General features: G+C 54.4%; 2 protein-coding genes across 4 annotated transcripts in view; one reads left to right on the forward strand and one right to left on the reverse strand.

Moving 5' to 3' along the window:
• Tubgcp6 (tubulin gamma complex component 6) lies at positions 1–20257 on the forward strand. 2 transcript variants are annotated; one of them, XM_069999780.1, is made up of 26 exons: positions 1–1075; positions 3080–3243; positions 6844–7054; positions 7248–7421; positions 8640–8761; positions 9729–9807; positions 9954–10063; positions 10297–10388; positions 10485–10624; positions 11093–11242; positions 11999–12080; positions 12159–12247; positions 12366–12481; positions 14165–14303; positions 14647–14721; positions 14891–16433; positions 16630–16697; positions 17041–17191; positions 17275–17443; positions 17530–17671; positions 17803–17997; positions 18074–18206; positions 18276–18489; positions 18574–18773; positions 18858–18965; positions 19267–20257. In XM_069999780.1, the coding sequence occupies exons 1-25, from the start codon at positions 341–343 to the stop codon at positions 18947–18949; spliced, it is 5385 nt and encodes a 1794-aa protein (XP_069855881.1). In that variant the 5' UTR covers positions 1–340; the 3' UTR covers positions 18950–18965; positions 19267–20257. The 2 variants fall into 2 exon arrangements, with proteins under 2 accessions (XP_069855881.1, XP_069855882.1); XM_069999781.1 differs by having other exon boundaries at positions 12387–12481.
• The window catches only part of Selenoo (selenoprotein O), a 10935-nt gene continuing 2783 nt past the window's right edge, over positions 19038–27189 (reverse strand). Inside the window, exons 2-9 of one of the 2 annotated variants that reach the window (XM_069999782.1) lie at positions 25833–26036; positions 23975–24161; positions 23032–23162; positions 22342–22622; positions 20589–20736; positions 19860–20045; positions 19601–19757; positions 19038–19528 (exon numbers count right to left, since the gene is read on the reverse strand). In XM_069999782.1, the coding sequence (XP_069855883.1) occupies positions 19364–19528; positions 19601–19757; positions 19860–20045; positions 20589–20736; positions 22342–22622; positions 23032–23162; positions 23975–24161; positions 25833–26036 (1459 nt within the window). In that variant the 3' untranslated portion in view covers positions 19038–19363. Of the gene's footprint in view, positions 19779–19859; positions 20046–20588; positions 20737–22341; positions 22623–23031; positions 23163–23974; positions 24162–25832; positions 26037–27189 lie in introns of both variants that reach the window. The other variant, XM_069999783.1, reaches the window with a different exon arrangement.

The raw sequence follows: 27189 nt of genomic DNA on the forward strand, positions 1-27189 counted from the left end.
CGAGTCTTCACCCGCGGGGCCGTCGTCCCCTCGCGGGAGGCTCTGAGGATGCGTGCGCGGCCGGGACTTCCGCGGAGCACCTCCGCGGGCACGCCCCGCTGGCGGGCACGCCCCGGCCGGTGACCCAGAGCGCTCACGGGCTGCGGACCTGAGGCGGACGCAGAGTCCGAGAGGCCGGGTCCACTCCGGGGTCGCTGCGGCCGGGAGGGCGCGGCGTGCTTCCCCTGCCCCGCCGCCGCCGCCGCGGGCCTCCGACCGCGGCCCAGAGCCGCAGGCTGCGGGGTGAGGCGTCCCCGGTGGACGTTGCCCGCTGCCGGCGGCCCGGGCAGGGAAGGCGAGCATGGCCGGCATCACGCAACTCTTCGACGATCTGTGCGAAGCCCTCTTGCCGGTCACCCGGGCCCGCCCCGGCCTGCGCAGCGTGGACCGGAAGAGGGCGAAGCAGACCCTCAAGAAGGTGGCCTACAATGCCCTTTTCGCAGACCTCTTTCAAGAGGACACTCGTCAGCTGCGGCCCAACCTGCCGAAACTCCCAGTGAAAAACAAGGTCCTCATGATGTCCTTTGACTTGAGGGTGGGTGGCCTGGGCCCCGAGGCTGACCGCTTGGAGGAGCTCGTGGAGGAGCTGCAGGCAGCCCCTGGCTGTCCGTTTGTGGAGGTGGGGTCGGTGTTGGAACTCCTGGTTCAGCTGGCTGGCAGCGGCCCTCCTCAGATACTGCGCAGGAAACGAGACTACTTCAAGAAGCATGCAGGTAGAAACCTTCCCTACAGCGGCTATGATTGCTGTGACCTGAGTGCGCTTGAGATGGATGTTCGGTCTCTGATCTCCAGAGAAGGCTATTTGTGTCAGAACATGATCCAGGAAACACTTCAGATGATGGAGGCTGCTCCAGGAACCCATCTGCCCACCATGGGGCACTTCTCTTTTGGCGACCCTTGTGGTGACAAGTTTGAGAGAGACACTCGGGTCTCACTTTTTGGTGCCCTGGTTCACTGCCGAACTTACGACATGGATGTGCGACTAGACCTGCCCCCAGTGCCAGACAGCGCAGACCTCTCTGGACTGGCCATTAAGGTATAGTCTGGGATTTGGAAGATGGTATTTGACTTTCCTTGTATCATAGTAAAGGTTGAGTAGCTCAAGTCCAGGTCATTAGGTGTCTTATCTACCATGGCAAGCTGTCATGAGGCAGAACTGCTGGAGCAGGCTTACTAGTGCTCTAGTCCTCATGCTCGGTAGCAAGGAAGAATAGCTGCTGCTTGCCCTTTTTCTTTCTTCCTCCCCCCACGCCCCTCTTTTTGGTCAGTTGTGGGGCTTGAACTCTGGGCTTGGGCACAAGGCTAGCGCTCTACCACTTGAGCCACAGTGTTACTTTCCGCTTTTTCTGTTTATGTGGTGCTGAGGAATTGAACGTAGGGCCTCATGCATGCAAGGCAAGCACTCTACCATTTTCTTTCCTTCTTCCTCTTTCTTATGTTTTGGTGTTGTTGGACTTGAACTCAGCCTTGTGCTTTCTCACTGACTGGGCTTTCTTGCTTGGCTGATTCTCTACCACTTGAGTCATACTTCCAGTCCTTCTGCAGACAGTTTCATGAACTTTTGTGGCTGGGCTGGGTTTTGAACTTCAATCTTCTGGATCTCAGCCTCCTGAGTAGCTAGGATTCTAGGCATTGCTTTCCATCTTTTACCTAACAGGGTACGTTAAGTCTACCCCCTAGAGCTATTAAATTTAGTTAAAATGAAATAAGTTCTGTTCCACATGCAGCAGAAACATTTGTTTGTGACATATGTACAATTTGTTATACTTTTTCATTTGTAGCATGAGTATTTTTCCCCAAGTTATTAGTAGACTTACTTTTGTATTTTATTGCTTTGCAAGCCTCCTTAAAAGAAGATACTTTGAGGGGCTGGGAATGTGGCTTAGTGGTAGAATGCTTGCCTTGCATGCATGAGGCCCTGGGTTTCATTCCTCAGTACCACATAAACAGGAAAAATAAAGCCAGAAGTGGTGCTGTGGCTCAGGTGGTAGAGCACTAGCCTTGAGCACAGAGAGGCTCAGGGACAGTGCCCAGGCCCTGAGTTCAAGCCCTAGGACTTTGATTATATAAATAATGCTACAGTAAGTCTGTGTAGGTTTTTCTGGGAGATAAATACATGTATGTGTATGTATAGGTATACCTCTATGTATATGGATGTTTTGGTGCCAGTCCTGGGACTTGATCTCAGGGCCACAGCTCCACTTTTGGCTTTCTAGTGGTTAAGTTGGAGATAAGAGTCTCACGTCTCACAGACTTTCCTGCCTGGGCTGGTTTTGAACCATGATCCTCAGATCTCAGCCTTCTGAGTAGCTAGGATTACAGGTATGAGCTACTGGTGTCCCACAAGGTTTAGTATAATTTTCTATACTGGTTTCTCCGAAATGGAATTTTCAAGCCAAGTGCCACAGTAATTTCCAGTACTGGCACCAAAAGAAAACCAAAAAATCCCACACTAAACTCAAAAAACAGAAAAAGGAATGTCTAAGTCAAAGACATTTCATAGTTATATGTTGAGGCTATATGTGACGTAAAGTTTCAAAATGATAGCTTTGTACCATATATGGCTGGAAATTGATAACTTTAGTGGGGAACTTTATTTTTTCTGGCATTGGGGCTTGAACTCAGGGCCTGGGCACTGTCCCTGAGCCTCTGCTTAAGGCCAGTGCTCTACCACTTCAGCCACAGTGCCATTTCTGGCTTTTCCTGAGTAGTTTATTGGACTTTCCTGCCTGAGCTGGCTTTGAACCATGATCCTCAGATTTCAGCCTCCTGAGTAACTAGGATTACAGAGGTGTGAGCCATTGGTGCCTGGCTTAGTGGGTAACTTTAGTCAATTACTTAAACCATTTATTGGTTTGGGGGGTAGGAGGAGAGATTGTGTATTTAGTACATATATATTAAGGAAAAGTAAAATCAGCATTCTGTTAGGTCTGATGAACAAATAGAAATATGTGGATAAAGTTCCTAGAGTTTTGTCACACTTGGATAAATATAGACACAAATGAATAGGTAGTGGTTTTTTCCTTCCTGCGGTCCCCAGGTCCCTCAGAGCATGGATCAGTGGGAAGATGAAGGGTTCCAGTCAGCATCCAATTTGACTCCTGATTCCCAGTCTGAACCAAGCATGACCCCAGATGTGGACCTATGGGAAGTTGCCCTCACATATGAGGCCAGCAAGCGGAGGTGCTGGGAGAGAATCGGATGGTAAGGTTTTCCTCTCCCTTTAAATTCCTTGCCCACTGTCATGTTATGGCTTCAATTGTGCTGTGGACATTGACATTGCTTACTGATCCCAGGCAGTGTTGAGGAGTCAAGTTAGTGTCCACATTGTCTGACGTGGGGAGGTGACAGATGCAGAGGGAAACAAGGGCCCCACTCTGCCAGTCACCTGTAGGGCACACTTGCCAGCCAAAGCAGTGCGTATGTCCTTCTACCAAGATTGCTAGCTAGGTGTCAAGCAACCTGGCCAGTCGTGTGGTCAGTGTTCCCTGGCCAAGGAGCCTCTGTGCCAAGAAGCCATCAGAGTGGTGCTATGGGATATTGGAAGTTTTAGTCTTTCCTCCAGTTGGCACTGGCAGCTTGAGTTTTCATTCATACCCTGGGTGTGTCTGAGGTCAGAGCACTCTGAACCCTGGGCCCTCTGAAGTGTTCTGTTAGCATGGGAGTAGAAAATATGCATTTTCCAAACATTTGGCCATAAAGCCCTCTTCATACCCTTGTGCTGGTGAGTCTGGAACTCCAGTGAGGGAGCACTGAATTACAGAATCAGTCAGGACTGTCCTTTCTGCCTGAGGTAGCCTCCAGAGTCCTGCAGGGCCTCCTGGATGGAGCACATGATTGGAGGCAGTTTTAACCACCTCTGTGTGCAGTGCACTGCCCAGCAGTTATACTTCTCCTAGGTCTGGTCATCAGCCTCCATTCAGATCCCATGGGTACTGCTGGCTTCCTTCATGCTTCTGTGGTGATGCTGACAGTCGCAGAAACTTAAGCATTTTTTCAATTGTTATTATAAAGGTGATACACAGAGGGAATGTGGCTTAGTGGTAGAGTGCTTGCCTGGCATGTAGGAAGCTCTGGGTTCAATTCCTCAGCATCACATAAACAGAAAAAGCCGAAGTAGTGCTGTGGCTCAAATGGTAGAGTGCTAGCTTTGAGCAAAAGAAGCTCAGGGACAGCACCCAGGCCCTGAGTTCAAGCCCCAGGACTGGAAAAGAATAAAAAAGAAAAGGGTGATATACAGAGCGGCTAGTTATGGAAGTCAGGTAATGAGTACTTTTCTTTTTGACAGTATAACTCCTTTCCTCCCAGTTTACCAAGAAAACTTGCCATTTGTCTCTGAGCCTGGCTTCCTTCACTTAACATGATTTTTTCTAGGTCCATCTATTTCCCTACAACTATTATTTCTAATGGATGAGTATGATTCTATTGTGTATATGTTAGCAATGAGCACCACATTTTCTTTTGTTTTGTTTTTTTTTTGTTGTCGTTGTTGTTTTGTTTTTGGGTCCGGTCGTGGGGCCTGAACTCTGGGCCTGGGTGCTGTCCCTCAGCTCTTCAGCTCAAGGCTAGCGCTCTACCACTTGAGTCACAACGCCACTTCCAGCTTTTTTCTTTTTGATTATGTGGTACTGAGGAATCGAACCCAGGGGCCTCATGCATGCAAGGCAAGAGCTCTACCACTGAGCCACCTTCCCAGCCCTGCACCACATTTTCTTGATATCATCCTTTGTAGGGCATCTGGGCTGTTTCCAGTCTTGGCCATTGTGAATAGTGCAGCAGTGAACATGGGTGTGAAAGTGTCTTTACCATGTCCTGATGTACGTCATCTTCTCAAGGGCCTCTGGCAGCACAGAAATGACTCTAGAGCTCTAGTACTAAGGGACACTCTGACCATGAGCTCTAGTACTAAGGGACACTCTGATCATGAGATCCAGTACTAAGGGTCACTCTGATCATGAGATCCAGTACTAAGGGTCACTCTGACTACAGCTTTCATAGTAAGGAACACCTGGCTGTGTTTCACTTCAGGAGGACTGATGTTCCAAAGTGAGTCTTGTTGTTGTGTGTTGTTGTTTTGCCAGTCCTGGGGCTTGAACTCGGGACCTGGGCATTGTCCCAGAGCTTCTTTTGCTAAGGCTAGCAGCATTTGTGGCTTTTTCTGTGTATGTGGTACTGAGGAATCAAACTCAGGGCTTCATGCATGCAAGGCAAGCACTCCAGCACTAAGCCACGTTCCCAGCCCCATTGTTTGTGACAAGATCTGCTATGTTGCCAGGCCACAGCTTCTGAAATCACATGATCCTCCTGCTTTAGCCTCCCAAGTTGCTAGTACCACAGATGCTCACCACTGCCACTGGCTCTTCAGATGAAGTGAGGGGCTAGAGCTGTGGTTCTAGTGGTAGAATACCAGCCTAGCAAGCAGGGTAGTTCTGAGTTTAAGCCCAGTATTTCCTCCCTTCTTCCACATGTACCCCACCCCCCAGCCAGGTGTGTGTGTGTGTGTGTGTGTGTGTGTGTGTGTGTGTGTGTGTGTGTGTGTGTGTGTGTGTGTGTGTGTGTGTGTGTGTGTGTGTGTGTGTGTGTGTGTGTGTGTGTGTGTGTGTGTGTCAGTGTGTTAGTATGTCAGTTATGGAGCTTGAACTCGGCATGAGCACTGCCCCTGTTCTTTATTGCTCAAGGTTAGCTCTCTACCACTTTGAATGATAGCTCCACTTCTGGTTTTTAGGTGGTTAATTGGAAATAATAGCCTCAGAGACTTTCCTGCCCAGACTCACTTAGAACTGTGATTCTCAGATCTCAGCCTCCTCAAGTATTACAGGGGTGAGCTGCCAGCACCTGGCTTTCATGGGCTGTTTTAACTGCTGGTTCTAGATTGGGCAGGCAGATCTGGAGTTCACTGTGACAGAGCTCACTGAGACTGTCGACAGTCCATGTGAGTAGGAGAGTGGGGCCAGGCTGGCTAGGCAGGCTGTACCAAGCTGTGTCCTGGAGAACTGGACCCAGGGAGCAGCTGTAAGGCAGAGATCAGAATGGACACCCTGAAGAGCTATGGGGAAGTGCAGACCTGTAGACTGCCTGGAGGTGGAGCCCTGCTTCTCTGTGAGAAGGTTGCGCTCGTGTTCAAGTGAGCTCTGAGGAGGGGTAGGGTCACTGAGTTTTCTACCAGAGACACTGGTGTGCCCAGACTAGATAGCTTCTGCAGCTGTCCAAGGGCCTTATGGAGGCAAAGATCATGTTCCTTGCTCAGGACCAGGATCTGCTAAGTCTGAGTTCACCGCCTTTGGTTACTTTGCTGTCCATTTTGATCGTAACCTGATGACAGAACTCCTGACATCACAGGTATTTAGTCTAAGGCTGCAGTTGCAGTTCATTTGGCAGATCTTTTGGTCTTCTTTGGATTTAAATTCTTGTGGTGAGCTCTGAGCAGGGAGTTTAAACAGGGCCTGTCCGTGTACTCCCAGAGCTGGGCTGGTTGGAGACTCAGGACACATGCCTGATAGAGTTGATTACATCTGTGCTGAGCCTGACTGACGCCAGCTGGGGCTGGAAAGTATGCTGGTACACGACATATGTCTTAGAGATTGTAAGTTGTCACTCTTCACTTTCCTTTTTTTCTGCTGTAACTGGGGTTTGAACTTGGCTGGTACCCTACCATTTGAGCCCTACCTCCAGCCATGCTTTTTGCTGGTATGAGCCACCGCCTGATTTGACTTAACTTCACTTTGTTCATTTTCACATGTGGGCTGCCCAGTGCTAGGGTTTCCACAGCCCCTTTTGACTACCCTCTGTTCTGTCTCCTCACAGTCCTCCTGGCCACAGAGAAGAGCCCTACCTCACAGAGGCAGGCAGGGACGCCTTCGACAGGCTCTGCAGACTCCGCCAAGGGGAGCTGCAGGTGCTCAGTGGAGGCCTTCTTCAGGCCCCAAGGCCTGTGCTAGTGCAGGAGAGCGAGCTGGTAAAGGATTCACTGAACGTCCTTCTGGGAGTTGTTTCTGCCACATTTTCCCTCTGCCAGGTGAGAAGCACTTGCTGGCTGACACAGGACCAGCCAGAGCACATGGGGGAGGGGACCATGTAGGATGAGATGCAGTGAAGTGAGCAGGTTGAGCCAGGAAGATCACAGATCACATGAGTTCAAGGCCAACCTGGACTACATATAGAAACCCTGTCTTGAACAACAAAACAAACAGATATCTTGGCACCCACAGCCAACTCAGGCCTTTGTGGTGGAGCGGGGTGTCCACGTGGCAGGCACCTCACCCGAGAGCATCTGCAGCATCCTGTCCCAGGTAGCCGAGTACGGGACCCACTACATGCGCCTGAGCCACTTTTCTCTGCAGCCTGCCCAGGGCTCCATGTGCAGCAGAGGCCTCGTGTTCCAGGTACGTCTTCATGGGAACTGGGAAAAGAGAACCTCAGAGGTCTTGTTCTAGAATTCCAGGCCCAAATCTCAGGAGTAGGGTGAATGGCAGTTAACTTTGGTATTGTTTGGTTTGGTTGGGTTCTTTCTCCAATCAAAAGGAGGGTCTGTTTGTGAAAGGGAAGTCATAGGAGGAAATAGGAGTGCGTCCATCTGGAGAGGGGGCTGCAGAGGAGTCCCTGAGTCACGTATCTCACCATCACTCCACTGGACTCTGGGCCAAGAGCGTGAGGAGACAGGTGTGCCAGTGCTGGAAGGAAGGAACTTACTGTGAGGCAAAGCCACTTACTTTCCCTGGGCTCCTGGGCTCTGTCAGCTCCCAGCAGTGGGCTTCTGTCCTGACTAGTCCGTCTTCCAAGTACCCTGGGTTCTGAGCCAGGCCTCTAGGGACTCCTGTTTAGTTGCAGGGTCTGCAGCTTGTTTATATGCTGGTGGAATTCTATGGGTTTTTGGGTGTAGCCAGGGAGTGGTGAACATGAGGAGCTGGTCTGCACGGTCCCCTTCCAGCTCTGAAGTGTGGCAGGGTTGTAGGGTGGTGGTGACAGACTGGGGTCAGGATTTAGACTCACAGGCTAGGGTGAGGCAGGGGCTGTGATGGAGACCTTTCAGGTGAGTGGAAGCTCCAAGGGGACCAGGCTGGCGGCCATAAAGAATGAGCAGGGGGGGCTGGGAAGGTGGCCTAGGTTTGATTCCTCAGCACCACATACACAAAAAAGGCTGGAAGTGGCGCTGTGGTTCAAGTGGTAGAGCGCTAGCCTTGAGCTGAAGAGCTGAGGGACAGTGCCTCGGCCCAGCGTTCAAGCCCCATGACCACCACAACCAACAACAAAAAATGAGCAAGGGGTCTTAGGGACAGGGGCTGTGTTCCTTCCTGGTCACTTGGCACATGCCACACAACAGGAGAGGCGAGTCTGGAGTAGGTGGACCGCGGTTTGTCACAAGTGACCCTGTCTGAGATGTGAAGTGCTGTGCTGCTATACACGGAATGAGGTCCTGCAGAGCCAGGACAGGGGCAGGAACCGTGGTTCTTGTCTGCTGCTTGGGCTTAACCCACAGGTGCCCACTGCTTGCAGAATGGGGCTGTCAGTCTCTGCGGCATGGGAGCACTGCTGTCCTCTAGGCTGCCTAAGCCCTTGCAGGGCTCCTGCTGCCCTCCTGCCCGTCTGCCTCTTGTCCGCAGGCCTTCACCAGTGGCTTGAGACGGTACCTGCAGTATTACCGGGCCTGCGTCCTCTCCACACCACCTACCTTGAGCCTCCTCAGCATCGGCTTTCTCTTCAAGAAACTAGGCAGGCAGCTCAGGTGAGCCCTGACATGGGCTTTGGGGAGTCTGAAGGCAGTGAAGATCCAGCTCTGTTTCCTGGCAGGAAGGACCCAGAAGGAGCCCTTGGGGCATCTGGGCAGCCCTTGGGAAATTGGTCTCCAAGTGCTGGATGCCATGTGGTGTGTCTGCTGTTTGCCCACGTCAGTGGCCCCAGAGACAGGGCACTCTTTTGTGGGCTCCGGCAGGCATACGGGAGATGGATGGGGAGAAGGGTGCAGCAGGAGCTGTGTGGGGAGCTGGAGACAGTGCCAGGCACAGCGGGTCTGTGAGAGTGGGGATTGTGGAGCAGAGTGCAGTGGGGTGGAAAGGGTCAGGCTCACGAGGGAGTGCGGTCATCCAGACCAGAGAGGGTGGCCGGAAAGGGTTTCAGGTGGAGCCACAGACTTGGCTCGAGTGGTGAGGGGGCCGGGTGTCGTGTGGGGGATGGCACGGGCGCTGTACCATTGTGGGATCTGGCAGGAAGTTCAGATCTAGTTTGATGGGTGCAGGTGGTATTTATTTATTTATTTATTTATTTATTGTCGGTCGTGGGGCTTGAACTCTGGGCCTGGGCGCTGTCCCTCAGCTCTTCAGCTCAAGGCGAGTGCTTTACCACTTGAGCTACAGCGCCACTTCCGGTTTTCTGGTGGTTTATTGGAGATAGGAGTCTCACGGTTTCTCCTGCCCGGGCTGGCTTTGAACCGCGATCCTCAGATCTCAGCCTCCTGAGTAGCTAGGATTACAGGCGTGAGCCACCAGCGCCCGGCGGCGGTGGTATTTATTTTTTGTGTGTGCTGGTACTGGGGCTTGAACTATGGGCCTCTTAACTCCACTTCTTGCTAATGGCTGGTACTCTACCATGTGAGTTACTCCTTTGCTTCTACTAGTCCCTTAAGGGAGCATAAAGATTTCCCTTGTCTGGTCCGATCCTGGCGGGAGCCTGGTCTGATCAGCCTCTGTGTCTAGGTACCTAGCTGAGCTGTGTGGTGTTGGCACTGCCCTCCCGGGGACCACTGGAGGGGAGACCAGGGCTGCGTTCCCCACTGTGAGTCGTCTAGCTTTGTGGTAGCCCCTGACTGTGTGGGAGAAAGGATGGGGCTGAGCGTGGCCCCAGGCCTGCTGCTCAGCTTGGTGGAGTGTGGAGCAAATGAGTGCTGTGCACGAATCCCTTTCCCATCTGTCTGTCTGCAGGGAGTGAAGTTGCTGTCCTACCTCTACCAGGAAGCACTGGACAACTGCAGCAATGAGCACTACCCTGTGCTGCTAGCCCTGCTGAAGACCAGCTGCGCCCCCTACACACAGTGAGTGGCACTGCAGGCAAGCCTGGGCTCCCTACACACCGTGGGGGAGGAGGGAAGATCCTCAAACCTGGCACTGGCCTGGATATATGGACACTTGATGGCATGCATTCTCTTGCCCTACTCACCGGTGTCTGGCTGTGGTGCCTGTCTGTTCCTACCCACTGCCCGCCCACTTGCGGTTAGCCATGCCTACTCTGAGCTTCTCACCATATTGCTCACCTTGTCTGTGGCAGGTTCATCCATGACTGGGTGTACAGTGGGGTTTTCAGAGATGTTTGTGGGGAGTTCATGATCCAGGTGAACCACGAGTACCTGGGCTGCAGAGGTAGGTTGCAGCAGGTTGCCTGTGCTGGGTCTCTGCACCCATGGACCTGAGGTCAGGCTCATAGAGCCACAGGTCATCAGTGTTGTCTCACGTTAGACAAATTCTACTGGACCCATGGCTACGTGCTCATTTCCAAAGAGGCAGAGGACTGTGTCCCCGTGTTTCTGAAGCACATTGCTCACGATGTGTACATCTGCGGGAAGACCATCAACCTGCTGAAGCTCTGCTGTCCCCGGGTGAGGTTTCCCAGCCACACAGGTGCCTCAGGGAGGGGCTGTGGGAGGCCAGCGCTGTCCAGGGATGGCCTCTGATGGGTCAATACTAGTGTATCTGTAGCCATGCTTCCTCTGCATGGGAGACAGGCAATTTCACCGGGCTTCACTCCCTTTGGGAGGGCCATCTGTGGGAGTCTGCTGGCCTTTAGCACATACACAGACAGACACACACACGCACACGCACGCACGCACGCACGCACACGGTGTCCTTGGATGGGTATGCAGGGTGGGGCCTTCCTCTAGTGTCCCAAGTGGGAGACTTGCTCTTTGGAGCCACTGGAGGAGTCGCTGCTTGTAGGTTTAGCAGTGAATTTCCTGAGGAAATAGTGTGACTGTCAGTAGGCATTGCTAAAACACAGCAGTGCCCAGTCTTGTTCCTCTTGTCTCTGGCCCTCTGTGCTGCTCACCGCAGCTCTCTCTCTTTGGCAGCACTACCTCTGTTGGTCTGATGTCCCTGTACCTCGCATCTCGGTGATTTTCTCCCTCAAGGAGTTGAAGGAGATTGAGAAGGACTGTGCTGTGTATGTTGGGCGAATGGAGAGGGTAGCCCGCTACAACTCTATCAGCAAGGAGGAGAAGGTGCTTGGCTGTGGGGCTTAGAACTTCCTTTGCTGCCTCTTGGTCCCAGGCTGGTGGCTGGGTGTGGGATGTGGGACATGAACATGGTGGTCCTAGTGGTGGGGCTTGGTGGGGCCACTAGTGGTGCTTGGCTGTGTGTTAAGCAAGGTCAGAGTGAGTCTGGTGCCCGGGCAGGGGGTGGGGTTCTGTCCCCTCTGGGTTTGGTGGGCTGTGGGCCTGCATTTCAGGTTTTGCTGACATGATGGTTGCCTCACTGAGTCTTCCCTGGGGTACTGTAGCTGTGGACAGACCAGTTGGGTGGGTCCCTGCACTAGAGTGGCCTCTGCACAACCTCTACTTAGAAGGGCTGATGAACCTGGAGTAGAGCCACATTTCTCAGTGGGCTCTGGGGGGAGGAGGGTCATAAACCATGTCCCAGGGAAACTTCCTGGTCTGGTGCCCAATGGGGGAACCCAGCAGGGGGTAGACTCGGGAGGTTGAGCCCAGAAGCCCCTCTGACTCCCTAGATACCCTCCTGTAGGACACACAATCAGGGCCTCAGCTCCAGTCAGATTGCCAGAGCCGCCTCATCACTACAGGCCAGAGGTCTGTCTGCCCTTGCCTGATAGCCTGTAGAATGCAACACCTGCTAACTCCAGTCTGTGCAGGTGTTGACGTATCGTAACATGAAACAGCAGAGTGTTCCAGGCACCAGCCCCTTTCTAGACTAGCCTAGGAGAGAGGACAAAGAATTGGGAAGGTTTGCTTGTTTTGCAGGAATTACGTATGGAAATTGCCAAGCAAGAACTAATTGTCCATGCTCGGGAAGCAGCATCCAGGGTGCTGAGAGACCTAAGTGGTAAGTCTGGCTTCCTGCCTTGTGGTCCCCAGACCACAAGGGACGCCTCGCCACTGTGCTCCTGCCCTCCCCACGCAGACCGCCAGGTGTCTGAGCAGATGGCCCTCGATGCTCGGAAGCGGGAGCAGTTTCAGTGGCTGAAGGAACAGTTTGTGAAGTCCCAGGAGGTGGGTGAGCTGGCCCATGGGTGGGTGGATGGTTCTGGCCCCTTGACGAGTGAACAAGTGTGTGTGTGTGTGTGTGTGTGTGTGTGTGTGTGTGTGTGTATGTGTGTGTGTTATGTAGCGACTCCTGGCGGCCAGACAGGAGGAGATGGATGATGACCTGAGCGCTGCCCCGGAGCTCCGTGACCGTGAGAAGAGACTGAAGGCCCTGGAGGAGGAGCTAGAGAACAAGGCCAGGTGAGGATCAGGGCTCAGAGTGTGGCTTTAATCTTCCGTTTTTGTTTTTTGTGTTGATACTGAGGCTTGGGCTCAGTGTCTTATATGCTCACTTGGCTTTTTCATTCACAGCTGGTACTCAGCCATTTGAGCCATACCTCTAGTTCTGGCTTTTTTTTTTTTTTCTGGTTAATTAGAGGTAAGAGTCACTTGGATTTGTCTGTCTGAGCTGGCTCCAAACCATGATCCTCGATCCTCAGCCGCCTGAATTACAAGTTTGAGCCACAGGCATCTGGCTAGGGTCTATCTTGATGATGGTTTTTTACTATTCTTCTCTTTTGTGGCCCAGAGCTCACTAGGGAAACACCTCTACCACGGAGCTTTATTCCCAGCCCATTATTTTATGTTTCAGTTTGAAAAATTGCAAGCATTTGTCAGGGTGGAAAGACCTAGCTGTCTTGGAATGTCCGATAGTTGGTTTATCTGGACTCGAGTCTAGACAAGGCCCACACAGTGAGTTTGGTGTCCTGAATCTGTCTTCTGGTTTACCTTAAACAGAAGCTGTCTATTGTAAGCCTATTATTGGCCCAAGAGGGAAAGATAGGCCATTTACCTACCATAGTTGTGTGTGTGAGGGTGTATATGTGTGTGTGAGTACATGGGCTTGCACTTGCTAATACAGGGCATAACCTGAGTCTTTTTTTTTTTTTGGGTCCGGTCATGGGGCCTGTACTCTGGGCCTCTGGGCCTGGGCGCTGTCCCTCAACTCTTCAGTTCAAGGCTAGCGCTCTACCACTTGAGCCACAGCGCCACTTCCGGCTTTTTTTTTCTTTTTGCTTATGTGGTGCTGAGGAATCGAACCCAGGGCCTCTGGCATGCAAGGCAAGTGCTCTACCACTGAGCCACCTTCCCAGCCCCATAACCTGAGTCTTGTTCCTTAGCTTTTTCCACTCAAGGCACTAGCCTTGAGAAAGCTCAACTTCCACAGTTCTACTTCCAACTTTTGGTGGTTAATTGGAGATGAGAATCTCATGGACTTCCTGCTGTGGCTGACTTGGAACCACAATCTTCAGCTCTCAGCCTCCTGAGTACCTAGGATTTCAGGCCTGAGCCACTGCGCTTGGCTAGTAGAAGCTCTGAATGGGAGGTGGTGCTCACTTTTTGCTTGGCACTGTCAGACACTCAGGAGTCCCAGCCTTAGACATAAAGAGTGTGCCTTGTGCAGAGCACATGCTAGGAACATATGGGGATACACAAGTAGATGATGTGTTTATACAATAAAATCATGCAGAATGTGTCCTTGGCCTGTGATGGTCAGCCAACCAGTAGCCCTGCAGGTGGGAGGTTCAGTCACTTGGTTGTCATTGGTTGGGCTCTGTGTACCTTTTTGCATTGGTCTCCAGATAGGAAGTACTTACTGTGCAGTTTAGAAAGCAGGTCCTGGGTGCTTAGGGCTGAGGCTTCAGCTCCCGCTCTTTCCTTAGCGTCACTCTTTGTGAGTCTCCTGATATTTCAACAGACATTTCCCAAGTCACATTAGGGCATTTACCAGCACCACCCAGTCTGTGGGCAGAAAGACCTGCTGGCCAGGGCTGATGCTGGTGCTGGGAGGCAGGGTGTGTGGAGGGGATGCCACGGGGCCACCCCTCTTTTCAGTGCTGAACACCCCAGTGTTCAGGGTGACTGGTTTTCATGTGACTCAAGGCAGGCGCTGGTTGACCATTATAGCAAGTTGTCTGCAGAGGCAGCTCATCGGGAACAAAAAGCGCTGTGGAGGATCCAGAGGCACCGCCTGGAAAGTGCACGACTTCGTTTCCTCCTAGAAGATCAGAAGCAAATCCAGGTATTGGTGGTGGCGTTGGGCGTCTGCTCTTCCCTGGGTACCATGTGCCTGAGCTCCTTAGAATTACACGCAGACCTATGTACCTGTGTTGCTCCAAGGTTCTCACCGGTTTGCTGTGGGGCTGCAGCTGTTGCTCCCTCTGCTGTTGCACTGACACAGATGGGAAGGAGCTGGTGCATGCTGACATTTGCTGTGACGCAGGCTCACATTCAAGCCCCACTTGTGTGTGGGCTATAGCACCATGGCTTCTGGTGGTGGATGAGGGTGCTGTGTGGAGGCCAGGCCAGATGTCAGCTCTGCTTTTCACTCTGAAGCCTCTGTCTTCTGCTGGCTTGAATTTCAGGGGCTGCTGAGAGACAGGTCGGAAGCTGGTCAGCCCCAGGAGACGCTAGGTATTCTCCCCAGCTCACATGACCAGGTGAGAGGCTGCCGCACGGTGCAGGACAGTGCTAGGGCTCTCAGCGAGATGCCCTGATCTGGCTGTGTCCCTTTGTACTTGTTGAATATTGGCAGCAGTTACAGAGCTGGGCTTGGGATAAGGGTAGATGACTGGAGGGAGGCTACGTTGGGTCCAACATGTGTTCCAGGTCACATCTCTAGGATCTGAGCTCCCAGATGGAGGCTGTGGCCATGAATCAGTTCCCACAGAGCAGCAGGCCAAGCAGGATTGCCTAAGCAGGCCGAGTGCACACAGCCCACAGTCCCCTGAGTCTCAGGCAGTCGGGGATGAGGGCTCTGGCTCTGAACCATTTCCTGCTGCCCTCAACATCGTGGATTTCTTGCCTATGGCAACGGGGTCTAAGCAGGCCGTGCCAGAGGCGGGAGCCCCCCTCCTGGAAGAGGCACTGCAGACCATCTGCGCAGACCTCACCCCTGTTGCCCCTGGGCAGGCACCTGCAGCTACTGGCATGCATACCACCCCAGTGGAGTATGATTTCAGTACTGTCCTGAGGCCAACTGTGGCCACTTTGCCTTCACCAAGGCTCTTTCAGACTATCCAGGGTAGCTTGGGCAGTACAGAGCAGGCATCAGGACACACACAACTGAAATTGGATGTCTGTGCCTATAACACACAGAAGCCTCTACCTTACCTGCTCAGATGTGTCAGTCCTGAGGCAGATAGTCAGCCTATACAGCAGCTCCTTGAGCAAAGGGCAGAGGCTGCTGCACCCACAGAGGACTGTGCTTCTGGAATGGCTCTGTCCCGGCCACGGTGGAACATCCACGGACATGCATCGGATGCCAGCATCAGGATTGGGGAGAACGTGTCAGACGTGGCTCCTGCCCGGCCACGGTGGAACATTCACGGACATGCATCGGATGCCAACATCAGGATTGGGGAGAACGTGTCAGACGTGGCTCCTGCCCGGCCACGGTGGAACGTCCACGGACATGCATCGGATGCCAACATCAGAGTTGGGGAGAACGTGTCAGACGTGGCTCCTGCCCGGCCACGGTGGAACGTCCACGGACATGCATCGGATGCCAACATCAGGATTGGGGAGAATGTGTCAGACGTGGCTCCTGCCCGGCCACGGTGGAGCATCCACGGACATGCATCGGATGCCAGCATCAGGATTGGGGAGAATGTGTCAGACGTGGCTCCTGCCCGGCCACGGTGGAATGTCCACGGACATGCATCGGATGCCAACATCAGGATTGGGGAGAATGTGTCAGACGTGGCTCCTGCCCAGCCACGGTGGAGCATCCACGGACATGCATCGGATGCCAACATCAGGATTGGGGAGAATGTGTCAGACGTGGCTCCTGCCCGGCCACGGTGGAACGTCCACGGACATGCATCGGATGCCAGCATCAGGGTTGGGGAGAATGTGTCAGACGTGGCTCCTCAGTTACTGCAGGACACCCATGGGTGCAACTCTCAGTGCTCCATGATTCCAGGGGTGCTTTCTCCAGAAGCTGAGCCCAAACCTCCCAGGTCCCCCCAGAATCCTGGCCTTACCCTGGAAACACACAGCTCTGCTCTGAACTGTGGGCCACAGCTGCCTGAAGACGTGGGGCCTGCCTTCTACCCCTCAAGCCCAAGTGTTGTGGAGGGCAGCTTGCAGACCAGGCCCCCTGCTGCAGCTGAGCCCCGGGTTCTGGGAGATCACATTCCTGAAGAGCCAGGTCAGAGGGAAGCTGGAGGTCAGGGAGGGCGTGTCCTCGGCCTGGGAGGCAATGCTGTGTGAAGCCGCTCTTGTGGCTCCTTGTCAGCTAGGACCAAGCTGCATTATGGGGTTTATGGAGGGGCTGCTTTGACTATCCTTGTGTCCCTCCATAGGGGGGACCTGATGCACCCTGTTGTCCATTTGTATCTGCTTAGGCCCAGGGGAGAATGGAGACAATGGAGGCAGTGCAGACCTCTCTCCAGACCTGCCCAAGAACTCAGAGGTGAGGATGGACGGCGTACAGGGTTGGGAGTGCACAGAGGATCACTGTGAGGCTCCCATACAATGCAGGAGCCTGGGAACTGCATGCTGGGTAGGAAGCTGGTTCTTTTTTTTTTTTTCGTCGGTCATGGGGCCTGAACTCTGGGCCTGCGTGGTGTCCCTCAGCTCTTCAGCTGAAGGCTAGCACTCTTACCATTTGAGCGTCAGCCCCACTTCTGGCCTTTTCTGCTTATGTGGTGCTGAGGAATCGAACCCAGGACCTCATGCATGCAAGACAAGCACTCTACCTCTGAGCCATCTTCCCAGCCCCGAAGCTGGTTCTTTGAGGTTGGCCTTTTTTTCAGGAAGAGACAGTGAGCCCAGGCTGCAGTGAGGAGGTGGTGGACACAGATGTGGAGGCAGAGGCCAGGCGCCAGGAGGAGGAGCAGGCTTACCTGGCAGGGCTTGCCCGGCTGTATCATCTGGAGCAGTACCCAGACAACTACGAGTCTCTGTGTGAGTGGACTGGCTGCGGGGCAGGCACAGGGAGCTGTAGTTCGCCCGTCCCGAAGCTGCCAAGTTCATTCTGTATCCCACAGCAGAGCCGCCTCTCGCCCACCTGGTTCACCACGTGCTTCCCCAGGCCTTCGCCCTCCCTGTGGACCCCCAGATCCAGTCAGCTGTGGACGAGACCGTGGTCCAGCTGAGCGAGCTGCTGACGCTGCCTGTGCTCATGAAGCGCTCCCTCACGGCACCGCTGGCCGCCCAGTGAGTGGCACCTGCTGTGTCCCCCCCCCCAACCTGCCCAGCTAGTCACCTCCACCTACCACTCTGACCCCAGACCCCTCTGCTAGTGTCTCCCTGGTGAACAAAGCTGCAGTGGACTACTTCTTCGTGGAGCTTCACCTGGAGGCGCACTTCGAGGCGCTACGGCACTTCCTGCTGATGGAGGATGGAGAGTTCGCTCAGTCCCTTAGTGACCTGCTCTTTGAGAAGGTGACCCCGGGTCGGAGTTGAAGTGGGCCTGGCCCATGGTGACCAGTACTCCAGAATTGGGACAGCCCTGGGCAGCATTAACCAAGCCACTCTGTGGGCTTTGGGGACAGTGCTTCTCTTTCCTGCTGCAGCTCGGGGCCGGGCAGACCCCGGGGGAGATCCTCAACCCGCTGGTCCTCAACTGCATCCTGAGCAAGGCGCTGCAGTACAGCCTCCACGGGGACACCCCTCACGCGGCCAACCTGTCCTTTGCCCTCAAGTACCTGCCCGAGGTGTTTGCCCCCAATGCCCCAGATGTGCTGAGCTGCCTGGAGCTCAGGTACAAGGTGAGTGGCGCCCTGTTGTGGGGGTGTGGGAGGCCTGTCCTGGGGGTCAGGCTCTTAAGTGCAGCTTCCTGAGCAGGTTGAGTGGCCCCTCAACATCGTCATCACCGAGAGCTGCCTGAGCAAGTACAGTGGCATCTTCTCCTTCCTGCTGCAGCTGAAGCTCATGATGTGGACACTGAAGGACATCTGCTTCCACCTCAAGCGCACAGGTGAGTGCTGGCCGGGCCTGCCCACCCGGGTGTGGAATGGGCTGCTGCTCACCATTTGCCCTCCCCCAGCCTTGGTGAGCCAGGTGGCCAGCTCTGTGCAGTTCCGCCAACTGCAGCTGTTCAAACACGAGATGCAGCACTTTGTGAAGGTCATCCAGGGCTACATCGCCAACCAGATCCTGCACGTCAGCTGGTGTGAGTTCAGAGCCCGGCTGGCTGCAGTGGGCGACCTTGAAGAGATCCAGCGTGCTCATGCCGAGTATCTACACAGAGCCGTCTTCAGGTGAGGTGCGGGGTGCCGAGCCTGGGCATGCCCTGAGGTCCTGCCAGGCAGCTCAGGCAGCTCACTTGCAGTCCTCCCTCCTAGGGGCCTGCTGACAGAGAAGGCCGCGCCGGTCATGAACATCATTCACAGCATCTTCAGCCTGGTGCTCAAGTTCCGGAGCCAGCTTATCTCTCAGGCCTGGAGCCCAACCAGTGGACCCCGAGGCGCAGAACACCCCAACTTTGCCCTCATGCAGCAGTCCTACAGTACCTTTAAGTACTATTCCCATTTTCTCTTCAAAGGTAAGGCCTCCCCGGGGCAGAGCTGGAGGGGGTGGGCCGAGGGGGGGGTGGGCAGGAGCTGACCAGCTGCTGTGCGCCCCCCAGTGGTTACCAAGCTGGTAAACCGAGGCTACCAGCCTCACCTAGAAGACTTTCTGCTGCGGATCAACTTCAACAACTACTACCAGGATTCCTGAGGCCGATCAGACTAAGGTGCCATCCTGCTGGGTTTCTCCTGGGCAGGGATGTTGGCAAGGAGGGGAGGGTAGAGTGAGCACACAGATAGGCCTGAGAAGCTGCTGCTTTATTTAGGAGCTTGGGAGTTGCACTCAGCAGGGGCTAGGCCTGGACAGACAGGCTGTCGGGTCTGTGCAGGGCCCGGCCCTCTACCTCATCCTTAGTGTGAGGCTGAGCCCTTGTCCTCACACAAAGCAGCTTGGGTCTGGGTAGTGCTGCTGAGCTGCTGTCAGACAGAGAAGGGTCAGGTCCTGACTGGAGATCTCTGCCGCCATAGAGAGCGCCAGGGGCAGCCTGGGCGGTCTCAGCAACTCAGCAGCGCCTGAAGGCCTCGGGAGACTCAAGGCTGTGAAGGACTGCGTCACCCGAGGCCACTATGAGGATCATGTCACGCACAGCTCCGCTGCCCAGAGCGGGGGCTTGCTGCCGTAGGAGCACTGCCCGCCAGACGCCCCGGCAGGGCTGGCAGCCTCCAGTCCGGCGCTGGCCTCCCCGTCTCTGTGGTAGGGAGTCTCCAGCAGCTTCAGCACGCGCCGCACCTGGAAGAGGGCCAGCTGAGGGTCAGGGTCCGCTCCCTCCTGGAGCTAGGCCGGACTCAGGCCTGTCCTTACCTCCGAGAAGTCTCCGTTTTCAGCAGCCTCAATGGCCTTTTGGGCGATGTAGTTCCTCAGGACGTACTTGGGGTTGTTCATGTGCATAACCTGCACACGCTCGGCCTGCCAGGCTGCAGTGTCACCAGCCCCCTCCTTGTCCTTGTCCAGCCGGGCTCTGGAATTACATGCCAGTGGGCTTTCAGCAGGCTTCCTCGATGCCCACTGTGGCCCCCGGTGGGTGTGGCACTGAGGAACGGCCCGGGGCCCCCACACTCACCTGTACTCCTGCAGCCAGGCAGTCCAGTGCTCTTCGTTTCTGTTCTGCAGCTCAGCAGGGCTCAGCTGCTCTAGCCGAGACTGTTGCTCCATGCGTTCCAGCTCCTTTGTGACATTTGCCTGGGTGCCAATGAGTGCAAAGAGCTGTGGGTTCGATTGTGCCAGCATCAGCATCATGGAGAGTTGTCTGCATGGAAGGGCAGCGGGGAGAACGCCTCAGCCAAGAGCAGCAGAGGGATGGGGCCTGCCCGGCTGTGAGGCCTGGGTGGGCAGCCCCACACAGATGCTGCAGTCTGGCTGGAGAGGACAGGACATCTGTGAGAGTCTCCAGCTACATGCCACTTCCACCCTGCTTGTACGGAGGTCATGTCCCTGCTCCCCACTAAATTCCTTCCCGTATGACCAGCCTGTGGCTTTTTTTTTTTTTTAAAGCTTCAACAACTACCATGTTGTCTCATCCTGGGCGGGAGCACTTGACACCCTGTACTCATCCTGTGGGCAATGGGGCGGCAAGGCATGGTCTGTCTAGGCTGTCGGAGCCGTAGGCTCTTGCCAGGCAAATCAGACAGTCCTCTAGCCCCTGCGTGTCAGGATCTCTGTCCTCTCCTGCCAAAAGACCCAACACTGCAGGCAGGATCTGACTGCACTGGGTGTGCATCAAGGACTCCTACAGTCTCTCCTGAGAGTGTTGTCAGTGTTCTCAGCAAACCAGTTTCTAGGAGGTACCCACCTGGGGTCCATCTGGGGCCGGTAGGCAAGCTTCAGCTCCTCCAGGGAGGCACACTGTGAGGTCAGCACGGCCAGGAAGTCTGACAGACCCGCCTCGGTCTCCACTGGGAATGTGCTCAGCACAGAGAAGGTGTTTGTGAAATCAGCACCTGGAATGTGAGCCACTAAGGTGCTGGGAAGCAATACTAGGCCCTGGCTTCTTCCCAGTACGGGTCCCTCCTTCCCAGTCCCATTCCTAGGCCAACAGACCCTGTGAAATCTCAAGGATGATCCTAAATCCTAGAACCTAGGAGGGTTTCATAGCAAGAGCCTGTCTGAGGGCTGGGAAGGTGGCTCAGTGGTAGAGCGCTTGCCTTGCATGCCTGAGGCCCTGGGTTCGATTCCTCAGCACCACATAAGCAAAAAGAAAAAAGCCGGAAGTGGCGCTGTGGCTCAAGTGGTAGAGCGCTAGCCTTGAGCTGAAGAGCTGAGGGACAGCGCCCAGGCCCAGACTTCAGGCCCCACGACCGGACCCCCCCAACCCCCCCAAAATAAAAAAGATCCTGTCTGAACCGAAAGTGAGAAGGAATCCATCGGATACAATACAAGTCCATGCCGCCTAGATGACCATTATTTAAACTCAAATAGGTGAAGAGATACAAAGAAATGTTCCAGGGCTGGGAAGGTGGCTCAGTGGTAGAGCGCTTGCCTTGCATGCATGAGGCCCTGGGTTCGATTCCTTAGCACCATATAAGCAAAAAGAACAAAAGCTGGAAGTGGCGCTGTGGCTCAAGTGGTAGAGCACTAGCCTTGAGCTGAAGAGCTGAGGGACAGCACCTAGGCCCAGAGTTCAGGCCCCACAACCGGACCTAATTAAAAACAACAACAACAACAAAGAAACGTTCCATGCAAAGAGACCTAACAAGGATGCCCACTTTTGTTGCCCCTGTTGGAGTTGTAGCCAGGGCTCCCAGGTAAATTAAGCATGTGACCCAGTAATCCCAATTAAGAGACCTAAAAGGAAAGTAGGGATACTAGTGTTTGTGCTTATTTTCAAAGCTGCAATTCAGGTTGCCAAAAAGATGCAGACGCCAAAGTACAGCATTTGACTATGGCTAACCAAATGTCCGTCCGTGTAATAGCATTAACACCATTATAAAGGAATAATATTCTGATGATGCTAAGTGACAAAACAGAAAGGGACAAATTGTGAATTACTAGTGTGAGGAGTCCCTAGAGTAGTCAAATTCAGAGACAGCACAGCAGTGGGTGCCGGCCAGGTGGGGTGGCTAGGGAATTAATGTATAAAGAAGATGAAGTCTGGGAAGATTACAAGTAGTGATGGTCACACACAACAAATACATCCAAGCCGGGTGGCGGTGACTCACACCTGTAGCCCTAGCTACTCAGGAGGCTGAGATCTGAGGATCATGATTCAAAGCCAGCCTGGGCAAGAAAGTCTATCAGACTCTCATCTCCAATGAACCACCAGAAAACCGGAAGTGGCGCTGTGGCTCAAATAGTAGAAAACGTGCCTTGAGCTGAAGAGCTCAGGGACAGCGCCCAGGCCCAGAGTTCAAGCCCCACAACTAAAAAAAAAAAGAGACCCAGATATGGCTAAATGGGTAAAGTGTGCCCAGTCACAAGGTGAGTTTGGTGCCGGCTCCATTGGCTTACTGGTCAGACGCATGGTCTTCAGGAGCCTGGCCTAGTGCCCTGTCTTCCTCTCGCTCCACTCACACAAGGTGAGTCTGGTGCCGGCTCCATTGGCTTACCAGTCAGGTGCATGGTCTCCAGGAGCCGGGCCACTAGTGCTCGGTCTTCGTCTTGCTCCATTCGCACGAGGCCCAGCTTCCTGCGCATCTTCTGCAGGTAGTGCTTCTGGAACTCGGCATCAAACTCCTCAGCAATGATGGCCTCACCCAGGGCCAGGGGCAGCTCAGGCTCCAGTGCTTCTGCCAACTTGTGCAGGTTCCACTTACACACCTCAGGCTGTTTGCAGTATGCATAGCGCCCAGCGTTGTCAGAGGCATTGCACACGTGATCGGGGTCATACCTGCCACATAGAGCGAGATCCCAGAGCTGTCAACGGGGGCCTAGAGACAGCAGACCCCTCCAAAGGCCAAAAGCTCTGTCCTGTCCCTCCAAGTGCCCACATGGAAGCCTACACAATTGGCTCTCCTTCCAGGTGCAGGTCAGGCTGCCCTCCCCAGCAAGCCTTTTGGATGCTCCCAGCTCTACATCTGATCCACTTTCAGCCCAGCAGAGGAGACCTGTTCTAAAGCTTTCTTTAGGCCCTCAAGGAGGTTTGTATCCAGGAATGGTTGAGCAGATCCTGACAACTAAAACACTTCCTAAGCACCTATGCCAGCTGTTCCCTGCTTCCTCACCATTGACCTTTGTCTATCTCAGGCCAGTTCCTGGGGGCAGTGGGAGGCTGACCACCCACAGCCCAGGGCACTCACCTGTCCAGAAAGCCGAAGGGCCCGTAGTCAATGGTGAGCCCCACGATGCTCATGTTGTCAGTGTTGAGCACACCGTGGCAGAAGCCAACACACTGCCACTCGGCCACCATCTGGGCTGTTCGTCTTGTCACCTGGAGCAGTACAGAGGTCCTGTCCACCCCATCTGCACATACATATCCCATAGTGACCCTCCCCCACCTGTCTTGCTTCTGACGCCAGCAGTGAGTGCTGTCCACATTCTCTGGTGTCAGTGGCCTCCCTCCACTCAGCATTGCAGAAGTAGGTCTGGGTGACTTGGTGCATGTGGATCCTGGCTCCGCGTATGCTGCTTGTGTTCACCCAGAAAAAACTGGGCAACCCAGACTCTGGCCCAGGAGCTGTCGCAGACCAGAAGAGTGGCCTATCCTGTGGTGCACTGCTGTTGTCCCAGCCGCGTGGCTAGCGGGCAACTTGGCCCAAGGTGCAGCAGCACCTCAGTGCATGACCCGGCCTGACCCTCTCCGCTTCCCATCCTCACGGAAGGCCCCTGGGCCAAGCTGGCTCATATCCTGTGCTATGGGTTAATGAATGCCCTGTGACGAGGGCGCTGTCCCAACCTGGGGTGCACCGTGCACGGTGTGTGCTGGGGCAGGAGCCATGGCTGATGCGGGTGGAGGTGAATGTGACTCCACCCAGGACAGTCTCCATTTCCCCCAGTCAAGATACCAGGTAGGTGCTCTGGGGTGTGCTGGCCTGGGGCAGTAAATGTGGCGACCCACCCACCAGTGTTTCTGTCCACTCCAGTGCCCTCACGTGCTTCACTGGCCCCCTGGTGATGCTCTGCAATGCCTCTGCACCTCCAAGGCAAAGCACACAGGCAGATGCAGGCCCAAGTGACTACTGGGCAGCAGGCGTAGGCTCTAGCCCCTGGCTGCGGAGGACCTGTGTCTGGCCTTGCACTCACCTCCCGGAGAAAGGCAGCGTTCCTCTGCACAGGGCTGCTCTCACAGGCATGGGCCGTGTGGATCTCAGGGAAGAAAGAGCTGATCACATAGTTGAGCATTTGGATCCGGATATCGTTTCGTCCCACACTGGGTCCTGCACGCCCCGTGTGCTCGTCAGTGGACTTAAAAATCTCAAAGGAGCCAAACCTGGAGGGAAGACCATGGTCAAGTCATCCGGCTCTGCTCCCTCATGAGAAAAAAACCTGTGGCCACTACACCTACTGGGCAAGAGCACCTTGCTTAAAGCAGACATGTGGTTCCCTAGCCAAGTGCCAGCCAGGAAGCTCACTCACAGCTCGTCACACACACACCACCAGTGTTGTGTGCACACCCTATGCCACGTCCTCGAGGCAGGGACTAGCAGGGTGGGCTCCATCACAGACGCGGTGCTACAGAATCAGAGTGGTTCTCAACAGGACGACACGACATAGCTGGGCACTTCTGGTTGTCACAGCTGCTGCTGCTCAGGCTAGGACACGGTGACAGCGCCCACACACAGGAGGCCCCAATGCAAATGTAACTGTGTGTGTGCTGAGGCCTCCGGGGATGGCAGACCTCACTCTGCCCGCCCCTGCCCCCCTCCCCCTAACCCCCTGCTGGTCAGGAATAGCTAGTTACCAACCGCAGACAGGAGAGCATCACCCCAGCCATCTCCTGCCAGCTCTAGGATCAGGTAATCAGCCTACAAGTGTGGGATACCACTGGGCACCCATGGCTCATGCCTATAATCTTAGATACTGGGGGGGGGGGGGTTTGTCATCTGAGGATCCAGGTTTGTTCAGCCTGAGGAGAGCCCTTGAGATTTTTATCTCCAATTAACCACCCAAAAACCAGAAGTGGAGCTGTGGTTCAAGCCTTGAGTGATAAGGGACAGCACCCAGGCTCTGAGTTCAAGCCCCAGCATCAATACCCTAAAAAAAAACAAAAACAACTAGATGCTAGACCAAGGTGATGGCAAAGACAAGAGATAGCCAGTAAGAGTCCAGCATGTGAGCATCTGGATGACCATGAAGGAAGACCACAATCACAAGACTAGAACACATCAGCTACTGCAATCTACCTACCTACTTACCTTTTGTGCTGGTTCTAGGGCTTGAACTCAGGCCTTGGGCACACTACCTCTGAGCTTTTTTTGAGCCACAGCTTCACTTCCAGCTTTTTTTTTTTCTTTTGGGGTTGTGGGGCTTGAACTTGGAACACTGTCCCAAAGCTCTTTTGCTCAAGGCTAGGGCTTTACCATTTTGAGCCACAGCTCCACTTCTGGTTTTCTAGTGGTTAACTGAGGTAAGAGTCTCACAGACTTTCCTGCCCGGCTGGCTTCAAACCTTAAACCTCAGATCTCTGCCTCCTCAGTAACTAAGATTATAGGTGTGAGCCATAGGGCAGGCAGCACCCCTGTACTTACAACGATGCTAAACAAGGCCTTTTCGTCAGTTTTGAGTAATTTCATAAACTCCCAGGAAACAGTGCTGCACCAGTACCTTCCCACTGCTCAAGGAGGAGCTGCCTGGGCCATCCTATATCTTCTGGCTGTAATGAGGGCTTGGATAGGGATAAGGGATAGGGGATAGGGAAGAGACTAGACACAGCTATCCACCTGACAGGATCTCAGCCCAGAGCAGTACAGAGCTCTCTCAGTACCACCAGCCCCTCCCAGCAAGCACAGAGCATCTGCTTCATGGGTTTGACTTCTGAGAGACCAGGGCTGTGTCCTGGTCACAGCCAGGCGCTCACTCCTGTGCTCTACTGAAATGCTGACTGTGGGTCTCGCAGGACTCACAAGCGGGAGCAGGGGTCAGGCCCGGGCCCTGGTGTTACCTTATAAAGGTGGGGGCTATGCGCAACACAACCGCGCACTTTTCATATCTCGGATTACCATCATAGAACACATCGCGCACCACCGTGGACTCAGACGTGACACAGGCCCCGGCCCGCGTGGTGGGGATCCCCAGGTGGAACATGGCTTCGCTGCACAGGAACTCTCGGATGCTCGACCTCAGGACCTTACGGCCATCAGCCTGTCTGAAATCAAACAGAGGCCTCTGAGGGGTTGGGCAGCGGTGCACTTGAGGAAAGAGTTCCTCAGCATCTGTCAGCGGAGGCCATCCTTGTGTCCCATCCAGATGAGTGCGGACATTGACGCAATCCTGGTCCTGCACAGGTGTGGCGGCCATGCGCACAGCCAGGCCTCCAGCTCCTCTCGGACCGGCAGTCACGTTCAGGAATTTATTTATGGGATGACTCGTAATAACGCATGTACACACGTCAGCACTATGAAAGGGATGCACCGCTCAGCTCTCAGAGGTAAAGGGCTACACGGACTTGGCTCCAATGGAAGGGTAGAGACACTGAGGCACAAACAGGGCAGAATATGAAAAGACATCTGGAGCTCTGAAGGCCTCATCCAGACCCCAAACCAACCAACAAGGGGCTGTGCTGTGTGCTGGGCCTGGCCTCTATGCCTGGACATGGCAAGTTAGAAGGTTCACAGGAACAAAAACCTGACACTAGGGCTGAGGGGGGCCTAGGTGTGCTTACAGCCTCAGGTGTGAACGTGGGGTGCTGGACCCAACCCAGACCACCAGGTTCCGTGGGCCCTGACAGTGCTGAACTTGGACCTCCCCATCACCTGAACCTCACTGAAAGCAAGCCGGTTATGAGCAACACCTGTGGAGACCTGGAAGGGTCAGGCAGGGGTTGGAGCTCCCTGAAGAGACTATCCGCTTGCGGCTGCCTCGGTCTCAGCTGTCCCGTTGGCCTCATGCTAGCTTTTCTCTGAGGCTGGCAGGGCCTGAAGCCCAGAGGTGACACGTGCTCAACAGCACTCCCCACCAGACTGAACACAGGTAAGCAGAATTCAGCATAGCACGTATGAACCTGGAGCCTGGAACCAAGCTGTGTGTGCGTCCCACTGTTCTGTGGGGATAGCACTCTGAGGGCTTGCGTGTCACACAGTTCTAGCCTCTATTTCTGACCCTTGTTCTAGGCAGAAGCCAGGATGCGTCCCACTGGGATTGGGGCCCATCTGGGGACCCTGAGTCTGCTAAGGGGCCCTGTCTTGAAGCCCAACAACCACAGTAGGCAGGGGCAGCAAACCACCTGATGACCTCCAAAACCACAGCTACAGGCTCCAGCAGCACTGGCCCAACAACTACCTCAGCCTCTAGCTTCAAGG

This window comes from Dipodomys merriami, unplaced genomic scaffold (assembly GCF_024711535.1).
Source record: "Dipodomys merriami isolate MVZ:Mamm:240054 unplaced genomic scaffold, mDipMer1.0.p SCAF_55, whole genome shotgun sequence".
Taxonomy (NCBI): domain Eukaryota; kingdom Metazoa; phylum Chordata; class Mammalia; order Rodentia; family Heteromyidae; genus Dipodomys; species Dipodomys merriami.